We start from the raw sequence: 12,551 nt of genomic DNA on the forward strand, positions 1-12,551 counted from the left end.
GCGGTGGTAATCGGTGGTTGGTGGTGGTGATAATCGGAGGTGGTGGTGGTGGTAATCGACGATGGTGGGAGGTGGTGGTGGGAGGAGGTGGTGGTTATATATATAGGTGGTTATTGGGTTGATTTTAAATTAAATTAGGTTAAGGGTAGGTTAGTCATTTCTATGCTTTAGGACACCCCTTATAACTATAGTGTAGGTGGCCTAATAGGACCATGGTCCCCAAAAAAAACCATGGTCCCCAAAAAATCGTTCTTACTTTGTTGGACGTGGGCTTGCACATAGAATGTTTTTAGGGCCCAATAAACCATACTTAACTAATAGGATGTAGGCCTAAGTTAGCCCATTTTTGGTGTAGAATATTTAGGGTACAAACACATACATATTTTAAAGAATCACTAAGTTGGATTCCGTACATATACTTGCACATTCTATGGACGTGGGCTTGCACATAGAATGTTTTTATGCTCTGTTATATACCCTAAGAGCAACTGCAGTGGACGACTAAACCCAAATTTGGTGTCGAGTGGGCTGGCGTAGTGGGACGGACCATCGATCAAAATTTGATCAAAGAGTAAAACCCAGATCAAATTTGGTCAGCGATCAAGACCAAACCCAAATATAGTCGGGCGTTTATATAATGTCCGCCTACCCGACGGGCGTTGGTATAATGTCCGCATGTAGCCGCGCGTTCGTAAAGTTAACGCCTGATGCAGGGGCGTTGGTATAATGTCCGCCTGGATGGGGTGTTGGTATAATGTCCGCCTGGATGGGGCGTTGGTATAATGTCCGCCTGGATGGGGCGTACATAAAGTTAACGCCTCTCGTGGGGCGTTGATATAGTCATGATCCCACCATTAACTAGTTTTGAAAACTTTGCTTGGGGCGTTGTCTTTATCAACGCCCCATTTTTTTTTTTTTTTTGAATCCGGGCGAACGTATAATCTCCGTCCCACACATCAGGCGTTGCTATAGTTCACGCCCCATACCAGGCGTTATCTTTATCAACTCCCCATACCAGGCGTTATCTTTATCAACGCCCCATGCCAGGCGTAATCTTTATCTACGCTGGAGGATGAAGCGGACTTTATATCAACGCGCGACCAAATTTACTCGTCATCCGCTACGCCACAGGACGGACTAAACCCAAATTTGATTTTTTTTTTTAGTCTTTGGTCTTTAATTATACTCACACCACCGTGGACGCTCTAAATGATTGTCTATATGCGTAAAATAAGTGGTAGAATCTTCTGAATGTGCACTAGGAGAAGTTCCCTCGTCTTATTTACTAGGTTTTTGTTTAATGCACAAAATGTTGTTGTTTTATGAGTTTCGTACAGGTGAGAAGAGATACATTAGCAAAGTTCTGTGGAGGTGCTTACACACGTTGATATCAAAATATAGTGATATCAATGTACTACTCCCTCCGTCCCTAATAAGATGACGTAGTTATAGTTTGCACAAATTTTAAGACAAGGAGGAAAGCGGAGTATATTTAACTATTTTTTACAATTATATTCTTATGGGCAATAATTAGTAAAATTTAGAAACGATTTATCTCTTAAACTATACCACGGTTTTTTATAAACTTTATACCGTTGAAAACCATTTTAAAACACATGCGCAACGAATATAAAATGACTATTAAATTATACATATTTCTTATAGGAAAAATAATCAATTAAATTTAGAAATATCCCTTGATTAGTGAAATAGGTCATTTGTTTATGAGACAAAATTTAAAACCAAATAGGTCATCTTATTATGAACAGAGGGAGTATATTGTAAATACTCTGTAGATTTTATGGAAGCAAAATATAGTGAAAAATTCAACAATAGGCAACATCTTAGTTAAAAGAAACCAAAATAGCTAATATCCTTTAGAATTTTGTATACATAATTCATCAATTAGATTGAACTCCTAGATCTTTTAGTGAAACCAAACTGTTCATGTGCTGAATTGTTTGAAAAGATCTCCGGTTCTTATCTTCACTCGCAATTGTCTGTACACTTTCGGTTTTGGGATCATAACAGCACAAATCAAAATTACCATCCCCAGACACCGAAAATAACACTTGGTTGCTGCTTGTCAGTGAAAATGGATGATATTGAATAGCGCGATTTCGGCCGTTCCATGGTATACTTAACTCCTTACTCCAACTAGCACTGCTCTTATTAAATGACCATAAGTCCACACTTCTGCCACCCTTTAGATGAACAACATAAAGGTGTCCTCCCAATACCTTGACTTGGCAGGAATTGTCGCAGTCCGCAGAACCTAAACAAGGTGGTTGCAATTGTGGGAGGACTAGGAATTCTTCCTCTGCTAAATCGAATGTCACAAGTTTCCATTCCAAGTCATCCATGAAGTGAATGACTCCGTCTCCTGCGACTCCAGGGTAGCACAGCGCATCAGTAGTTTCCCCGATGTTTCTCCAACCATCGCCACCACGCCCAAGTGTATAAACCTGGACCAATCCACGGGCGATTTTTTTGCCAGACCCATCCGTGAACTCACCTGGGTAGTGGATCAGGACAACCTTATACTCATTTGTTTTGGGAAGGTAACCGAAACCACTCCCTATCTGACCGACTTCGGCAGATAAATTTGGAAGATTAACGTATTCTCCAGTCAAAGGGTTGCATATGTAAACAGGATAGTTAAGAAGATCATCAAAAGGATCATTAAGTGGTTGTGGTATAGAAAAACAAACCAAACCGTTGCAGGAACCAAGCATGACAGGCGGGTCTTTCCACATCTTAATAGGAGGCAGATTGATCTTTGGAAGTGTCGTGTATGAGAATTGATCACCTTGATTACTTTGTGCAATATCATCGTAATATCCATAATAGAGTTGCAAAGAGTTTTCTTGGTCACTCGTTTCCTCCTGCGAAATTGCGAAAAGAAGACCTGCCTTGACCTTGACGTGAGAAAGGAGTCTTCGCCATGTCTTGCAAACTAATTTACAGTTCAAGGCGGACTCTGGAGGTACGTGTGACAGAATTTTGTGCGTGATATCTAAGTGAAGACTCTCCATCATTGAATAACGAAACTGGAAATCACTGATGTTGTTTATCTGTTAACCATAAGAGTCTTACCGGCTCAAAACTCTCAACGGATTCAGGATGAATACCGTACGAAAAGGAAAGACTGGGTACTATCAGATAAGTCATAGGGTTTTTCAGTTAGCATTAAAATAGCATCCATTGCTTTTGAATAGGCTAAACTGTTGTAACAACTTCTCTGAGTTCTTGTATAAATAACATGTCGACTCCACAGTTTAAGTGTGGAAGTTATTCACCAAAATCCATTTTCTAACTTGGTATCAGCCTTGATCCAAGCTACGCTTCCAAACACTTCAAAACAAACAGTAAATCACCAAATATGTCGACAACAACTCAGCAAAGAAACATCCAGATTCATCATCTGGTAACTCTCAAGCTCACCGAAACCAACTACCCACTGTGGAAGACTCAGTTTAAACCAATTCTAAAGGGCCATGGATTAACTGGCTTTATTGATGGTACAAATATCATACCTCCCAGAACACTACCAGATTCTGATGCTGAAAATCCAGAGTTCAATGCATATGAAGAACAAGGCTCTCTTTTGGTGGGTTGGCTGAACTCAACTCTTACCCCAGAATGTCTTGGGGTTGTACGTGATCTTATTTCATCTAAGGAGGTATGGGATGCATTGGAGGCAGAATATGCTCCAAAGACAAAGTTTCACCAGATGAATCTCAAAAAGCAGCTACACAACTTCAACAAAGGTAACAAATCTTTAAGAGTCTTTATAAATGAGGCTAAAGACCTATTTGCACAGCTTGCAGCATCTGGATATACAGTCAGTGATGATGAAAAGAAGCAATCCATTAGCAATGGGTTGAACCAGGCGTATGATTCGATTGTCTCCACCTTAAGCACAATGGAGAACCTGAGCATGGATCTGTTTTACTCACATCTTCTCAACTTTGATATGCGCATCACACGTCAGCTTGATGAAATCCAACAACCCATTGCACATGTTGCAACTTCATCTACATCGGGACGACGAATACCCCAACACAACTACAACCATCAAAATCAACGACCTTTCCATTATCAACAAAATCAGCCTCAACGTCGTTTCCAGTCTCCTCAGCAAAGCAACAACACTGCTGAGAAGTGTCAAATCTGCAAGAACAAAGGTCACCTTGGTGATAGATGCTGGTTCCGTTACAAACCAAGCAATAATCAACCAAAATCACAGGCTGCGTACATTGCATTTCCTGAAGCATCATATGGGAACCAATGGGTAACTGATTCTGGTGCTACCAATCATCTAACAGCTGATATGAACAACTTAACAATCCCTCATGAATATACAGGCACAGAACAAGCGTATGTGGGTAATGGTAATTCACTAAACATTACTCATACTGGTAATGCATCTTTCACACATAACTCAAGATTATTCTATTTGAATAACATTTTTCATGTACCCAGCATCAAGACAAATTTGTTATCGGTTTCCCAATTTTGCAAAGATAATGGTGTTTTCTTTGAGTTTCACACATCTCATTTCTTTGTAAAGGACAAGGCAACGGGAAAGCTGCTGCTGCGCGGACTGAATAGGAATGGACTATACATTCTTGACGGCCTTACACAAATCAGCAAACCAGGGTCTCTTCAAGTTAATGTTGCATCTTCCATGCCGACATGGCATCAACGTCTGGGTCATCCTATGCTACGTACCGTGTCTAGCATTTGCCATAGGTTTTCGCTTCCAGTTTCGAATACAATTTTTAATTTCTGCAACTCTTTTCATGTTAGTAAAAGCAGAAAACTTCCCTTTGCTCTCAGCAGTACATCTTATGATAAACCATTGTCTTTGGTTGTTTCTGATATATGGGTCTCCCCTAAACTATCCAGGTCTGGTTTTCGATATTACATGCTAATAATGGATGTTTATTCTCATTTCACTTGGGTGTTTCCTTTAGTACAACGTTCTGATGCTCTGTTCATCTTTATAAATTTTCGTAAACAAGTTGAAAATCTTACAGATCATAGGATTAAGATTTTTCAATCTGACAATGCCTTAGAGTATAAATAGTTTAAAAAGTATTTGAATGAATCTGGTATTCAACACAGATTTTCTTGTCCTCATACATCACCACAAAATGGAATAGCAGAGAGACGTATTCGCCATGTCACTGAATATGGTTTAGCACTTTTATTTCAGGCAAATATGCCTTCATCATTTTGGGCTGATGCGTTCGTCACTGCCTGTTACTTAATTAATCGTCTGCCTAAATCATCAAGAGAGGTCAAAACTCCACTAGAACTCCTTTTTCATAAAGAACCAGATTACAAGTTTTTAAAAGTTTTTGGTTGTCTAGTTTATCCTTGTCTCAGATCTTATAACTCGAACAAGCTAGAACCTAGATCTCTCCCATGTGTCTTTACTGGATACAGTAGTTCTCATAAGGGTTATATTTTCTTACATCGAGAGACTGGTCGGATTTATATCACACGAAATGTAAGGTTTGAAGAACATTCGTTTCCATTCAGCCCAAAGCAGCAGTGTGTTCCGGTGCACAGTCCAGGTAATGAGCCTTCTGATACTTCTTTTTTACACTCTCCTCCTTTTAGGCGTAGACAATATCTCTCTACGCGACAAAATATTTTAGTTCCATCTCCAGAACTACCATCAAGTATGGGCACTGATATGGTCAGTTCGGAACACTCCCAGGCCTCTCCAACTACATCTACATCACATCGAAATACTCACACTATCTCTGCTGCTGATTCAGTCACAAGTATGCCACTTCAAGACCGCTCCGACGTAAATACTTCTCATGCAGTATCCTCTACTCATCCAATGCAAACAAGGGAAAAATCTGGAATCAACAAGCCTGTTCAAAAATTGTGTTTGTCTGCAACTAAACACCCACTCAATGATTCCGAATTCATGGAACCAACATGTTACTCAGAAGCATGCAAACTTCCAGAATGGCGAGCGGCTATGGATAATCAAATAAATGCTCTCATCAAAAACGGAACATATTCTCTAGTTACATTTCAACCAGGCATGAATGTTGTTGGCTCAAAGTGGGTTTATCGTGTAAAACAAAACCCTGATGGAACCATTGATAAGCGTAAGGATCGACTGGTGGCAAAAGGTTTTAATCAACAGGAAGGGGTGGTTTATGGTGAGACCTTTAGTCCAGTTATAAAACCATGTACTATACGGCTAGTTCTAACCATTGTTGTGATGAACAATTGGCCGTTGAAGCAACTAGATGTTGAAAACGCTTTCCTACATGGAACTCCGGAAGAGGAAGTCTATATGAAACAACCAGCAGGCTATGTAGATACTAATAATCCAACTCATGTGTGTAAACTGCAGAAGTCGTTATATGGGCTAAAGCAGGCTCCACGTGCATGGTTTTCTCGGCTCAGTAACCATCTCATCAAACTTGGCTTCAAAGGTTCAGTTGTGGACACTTCCTTGTTTGTCTTGAAAACCAAACAATCAATTACATATGTGCTGGTTTATGTGGATGACATAATTGTTACAGGGTCGAACTCTTCACTTGTAGCTCGACTAATTCAAGAACTGGGTAAAGAGTTTGCAATAAAAGACATGGGGGATCTACACTTCTTTCTGGGTGTTGAAGTTATAAGGCAATGTAGTGGTTTAATCCTCTCTCAGTGCAAGTATATAGCAGATCTTCTCAAACGAACTAAACTAGATGGTGTAAAACCAGTGTCCAGTCCGTTGTCTTCAAGCTTGAAGTTACGGCAGACGGGCAATGATAAATTTGCGGACTGTACCTTATTTCGCAGCATCGTCGGTGCTCTACAATATCTACATCTCACGAGGCCAGATATTTCAGTAGATGTTAATAAGGTGTGCCAGTATATGCACAATCCTTATGTTGAACATTGGGAACAAGTGAAACGTATTCTCCGATATCTAAAGAACACAATAGATTATGGCCTTCATATACAACCTTCACGTGATTTTTCTTTGCATGGCTACTCAGATGCTGATTGGGCCGGCTACCTAGATGATCGTAGATCCACTAGTGGTTATGGTATTTACTTTGGTGGGAATCTGATCTCGTGGAGCGCAAGAAAACAGAAGACAGACAACAAATCTAGCACTGAGGCAAAATATCGAGGCATTGCCATTGCAACCTCTGAGCTAATTTGGATTGAGTCATTGCTTCTTGAACTTGGAATCAATATCTCTGCACCAGTGCTGTGGTGTGATAACTTGGGAGCCACGTATCTTACAGCTAATCCAGTTTTCCATGCTCGAACGAAGCATATCGAGATAGATTACCATTTTGTAAGAGAAAGGGTGGCTAGCAATCACTTGAAGGTGCAGTTCATCAGTTCACGTGATCAAATAGCTGACATTTTTACCAAGGGTCTTCCAACACCAAGATTTCAGATCTTACGTAACAAGTTCCACATTCGTAAACTCGGTACAACTTGAGGGGGAATGTTAACCATAAGAGTCTTACCGGCTCAAAACTCTCAACGGATTCTGGATGAATACCGTACGAAAAGGAAAGACTGGGTACTATCAGATAAGTCATAGGATTTTTCAGTTAGCATTAAAATAGCATCCATTGCTTTTGAATAGGCTAAACTGTTGTAACAACTTCTCTGAGTTCTTGTATAAATAACATGTCGACTCCACAGTTTAAGTGTGAAAGTTATTCACCAAAATACATTTTCTAACTTTATCCATCTATCATATACATATTTATAGGCATACAAATATTGAAGGTACATTCCTTACTGGGCGTGACTTCTATTTTCTTTTAGCTTCGTATCTTTGTACAAAGGCTCGGGAGAAAAAAACGAGATAAAATTTTGGGTTGAGGAGGAACTACTTCTAACATTTAATTTTCTTCTAATTGTTGCCCTCCAATTAGTTTTATTTTCTTCTACTCCGCCTGAAAATATCGAAGGTACTGTTTTGCTTCAACTCCACAATTCCAGCCAATTTTAATCGATTCCAAGGACCTTACCAGCCCTGTTTGGTCCAAACTAGCCCAAAACAACCAGATCCAGTGTTTGAGTCTCATTCAAACTCGTCCAAATCTTAACAGCGTTTCCGCATGCAGATAAACCCGAGAATTCGTTCTTTGTTTAAATCAACTGTTCTAACCAATTCTGGTCGAAACAAAGACCGTATCACCAGCTTGTGTGCAGTCACTTAAGGTCAAGGTGGTCATTTAAAAGGGAGATGCTCCCACATGAGACCCACCCCTCCATGAGAGAAACCATTCAGACTGTTGGCCCACGCTATAAAAATTATAATCGTTCCTAGCTACTGCAATTCTTGTTTGCTCTCGCGCTTGGAAATTTAGTTTTTTTGTCAATAACACCGGCCAGAAGTACTCCCAATCTTATTGCTTTTCTCCTTCTGAACATACTCCTCAGCGACGAATGAAGATTGTGTGGGCGGCCGATTATTCAATGTAGGTGGGGGTTTTGAGTATTTACTTTTAAAGACCTCAATTTGGCGTTGACATCGCAGGCAGACCTCAGATGCTTTGATAATTGATAATTCTTTTGAAGTGGAAGGAGCAACCTGAAGGTGCGTTTAAGAGTTTTTTGGAAAAATACCTACTCTGAAGTTGGTCAAGTTAATCGAACTGACATGTCTAGAACCTGGTTCACAGCATGGGTGGTGATTCCCCTGACTTCATCGCCCAACAAATAAGATTTTTACGAAACTTCATAAAAATAAAATCTTATGTGTAAATGAAAAGACATACACAAATTGCTAAGAGAAACCACCTACAGGACTAGAACTAAAGGTAACAAAATTGGGGTTGAAATGGGTAAGGTGAAAACTAAACGCTATGAGCTCATACTCACTCATCATCATGACGGTGTTGTTCGACCACATATGATGTGCATAAAAATGTTCCACATTTTGATCAAGTGATCTCAAATCGTTCCTACACTTCCTTTTCCATGTTGGCTTCGTGGTGGAATAGTTTTCTAATACCCAAAGTTCCATCCATTCCTTTGTATGGTAGATAATTCCAAGCTTACCATCACAACTTACAGCAACTCTGTTTGATCCTGGAATGCGTTTTCATCTCGGGCGAAATCTCAAAAGTTGTCCATTTCTCTTCATCAGTGTTAAATACGAATACTTCAAATGCGTATAATTCATCATACCTAGTTAACCAATGTAATCCCCCCTTCACCCAAATACCATCTTCCCCAATTAAGCAAGTGCAATCACGCTTAAATTGAACAAACGGCAGTCTCTTCCAAGCCCAGGTCTCCGAGTTGAACAACTCACAGTGATAACCATATCCAGTTTAATAAACTTGAGATTTAATTTATTTAATTAGCTTAACCACGTCGAAGTTGATGTATTCGAACACCAATTTGTTTCTTTGATCCCATATTGTCCAAGTGATGGCTGCTGGAAGTACATTCCACTATACTTGACCGGCTGCAGATAAAATCTTTCTTCTCCATCCCTTTATAATTAGATCCATACAGTTGGGCATGACCCATTCTATGTTAATGTACGACAAGAAGTGGCGCCAAATACCGGAAGATGTAGGGAAGTGGAAAAGTAAATGAGTGGCAGATTCACCAGTTTTACGACAAAGAAGACAACCATTGACAACTAGCATACCTTTCTTACGAAGCGTATCCATATTGGCTATCTTCCTACGGTAAACCTGCCAAAGGAAGAAACCAATCTTATGCGGCCAAGTCCTTGACCACACACTTAAATTTTTAGTTTCCAATTCATGGTCTTTATTAAACCAAGAGTATGCTGATTTCACGGTGAATTTGCCTGACTTGTCGATCGACCAAGAAATCGAGTCTTCACTTGTATCCAACGTGATTTCTTCAATGACTGAAAGTAAGGAAGATACTTCCGTAATATGATTCTGAGATAGTCTTCTATCCAGGCCGAGATTCCAAGCACCCCCATTTGAAATGGTTGTTTCGCATTTCATCATTGTCCAATTCTTTGCTGAAGTAATGGCGTATAACAAGGGGTATGTTGAACAAAATGCTTGATAGCCCACCCAACTGTCTTCCCAAAACCTAATAGTACTTCTATTCCCCACTTTCAACTTTGCACAGAAATCGAAAGAGTTTAAAAGAGAATAAATACCTTTCCAGATTCCACAGTATTTGGTGGCTTAGGCTTCTTCGTTTCTATGTCAAAATTGGCTGAATTATGTTTTGAAACAATTGCATTTCTCCACATTGCACCTTTCTCTTTGTTGAAACGCCACCACCATTTGGAAACTAAGGCTGTATTCATGCTTTTCAAAGATTTGAGACCAAGCCCCCCCCCCCCCCCCCCCCCCCCCCCCCCCCCCCCCTTTAAAGGAGTAGAACATATTTTCCACTTCACATAGTGATGCCCCTTTTTAGAACCCGGGGAGTCCTATAAGAAGTCACGAATAACCTTCTCGATTGCTTTGATGACTTTTGGAGGAGCCATAAAGAGAGAGAGCATATAAATAGGAATACTTGATAAGACACTCTTTGTTAGAGTTAACTTACCAGCTTTTGTAAGAGAGGATCTCTTCCACGAACAAAGTCTCCTTTTGCATCTCTAAATTATTTCTTACCATTTTTGCGCGTTGGTTGCTTTGTCCCCCAGAGGCAAACCCAGGTATTTCGAAGGCAGAAAATCAGTTTTACAGCCCATCATTGCCGACATACTTCAAGATTGGTTCCATCTGCCACCCCAAAGAGACTTCACTTAGAAAAATTGATTCACAGACCCGACACCATCTCAAACCCCAAAAGATAGTATCTAAGGTAATTTATCTGCTCGATCGAGTCATCCGCAAATTGAATTATGATTAAATTATGCTCTAGTGCAGATGAAAGTAAAAGAAATCAGAAACCTAAATGCCCTTGATTCCTCCAACTGGGAAACAATTAAAATGTAATATAGATGGTTCTTATCCTGAATTCACCAATGATTTTTGTGTTGGACTAATCTTACGTAGTTCTACAGGGTCGTGCAGGGGAGTCCGAGGAAAAATACTTCGATGGAGGTCTAGTGGCTGAGCAGGGGGGTGTTTTGGCCATTAAAGAAGCCATTTTATGGGCCAAAGATCCAAAGTTCAATGGTTTAATTCTGGAATCAGATAGCATGTCAGTAGTTAAAGATATAAATGATGCAACTGTTGTGGATTGGGAAAACCAGGGAACTATTATAGTAATAAAGCATCATATTTCAGACTTATCTCCCTGGGTGTGTAATTATGCTAATAGAATTTCTAATGGTGTGGCTGACTATATTGCCAAAATGGCTGGAAAGGAAAAATCAAACTTTATTTTTTTGAATAATCTTCCTATTGATATTTTAAATCTTGTTAATGAAGATTATAACGCTATAAGTTGATTTTCTTTTAACAAGAATCACCGGTACGTGCTTTTGCGCGTTATATTATACCTGGCCGTGCCAACGTCACTAAAATAGACCCATATATTCAATTTAATCCTATCCATTGACTTATAGTACATAATATTACCCGTTCATCTTGGATATGAAACCCTAAACAATATCGTCTCTCTGGCTGTTTTCTTGACTTCTTCCCTTCTGTTGATACACCACTACCTACATCACCCACCCCACACCAAAATCAACACATTTATCTACCTCTTTTAGTTTTCCCTTCATAGCAGCGACAGTAACTCCTTGAATCGCAACATCATCGTCATCTTCACAAAAATCACGGAAATTTGGGGTTTTTAAAATACAGTGTTTAATTTAAACAGTGGAAATCAAAAACTACTTAATTTTTGTTGGTTTTGTAGATGATTTGGAAAAATTTTGGTACTAAATGAAGCATCAGGTTCATACAAATTAACTATCTCTAATGAAATCAACATATGATTGAATTACAGAGCCATTAACTCAAGGCATTCAAGGAGAGCGGAGGAGAACTTGTTTCCACGACTCAGCCGATCCATAAACTTCTAGATTACTATTATGCCCTGTAGATGGTGGATTTTCGACAAGGGCTAAAATCGTAAACCCATAACTGTGTATGCTCCTGATTCAGCAATCAGACGAGTATGGAGGCTCATGTCTCTTATCGAAAGCGTGAAAGCTCACGTCACGAGAATATCTGACTGGAATACTGTCTCTCAGAGTATATGTAGATGTGTAGTCTCTCAACTGAGGCAACGACATATCTCATGAATATTGAGCAATTTCAATGATCACTTTTATATAAAATTGCAAGATTAGACAACTCCTAGACAGCTTGCCTATTAGTATAGAGCAATAACGTTTTCAGGATGTAACAATGTTTTCCCTGACTATAAAAAAGATATATGACGCTTCAACAAGCTCATATCACTCAAATCCTGAATAATTAATGATCCTAGACGATCGTACTAGTATAGAGCCATCAATTAATTATTCTTAAATCATTAGATTCGTTAACTGAATCCCTGGAGAATATTCAATGTTTTCCTAATATTTCGTTACATTAATTTATGGTTCTTCTCAGCAAAACTCCATGGGTTAGTAATAAATA

General features: G+C 39.5%; 1 protein-coding gene across 1 annotated transcript; it reads right to left on the bottom strand.

Moving 5' to 3' along the window:
• Positions 1-1,901: 1,901 nt before the first annotated feature.
• Positions 1,902-3,035, bottom strand: LOC113352251 (putative F-box protein At1g53370). Its single transcript, XM_026596095.1, has one exon. The coding sequence runs from the start codon at positions 3,033-3,035 to the stop codon at positions 1,902-1,904; it is 1,134 nt and encodes a 377-aa protein (XP_026451880.1).
• Positions 3,036-12,551: the final 9,516 nt, after the last annotated feature.

This window comes from Papaver somniferum, chromosome 2, assembly GCF_003573695.1.
Source record: "Papaver somniferum cultivar HN1 chromosome 2, ASM357369v1, whole genome shotgun sequence".
Classification (NCBI taxonomy): Eukaryota; Viridiplantae; Streptophyta; class Magnoliopsida; order Ranunculales; family Papaveraceae; genus Papaver; species Papaver somniferum.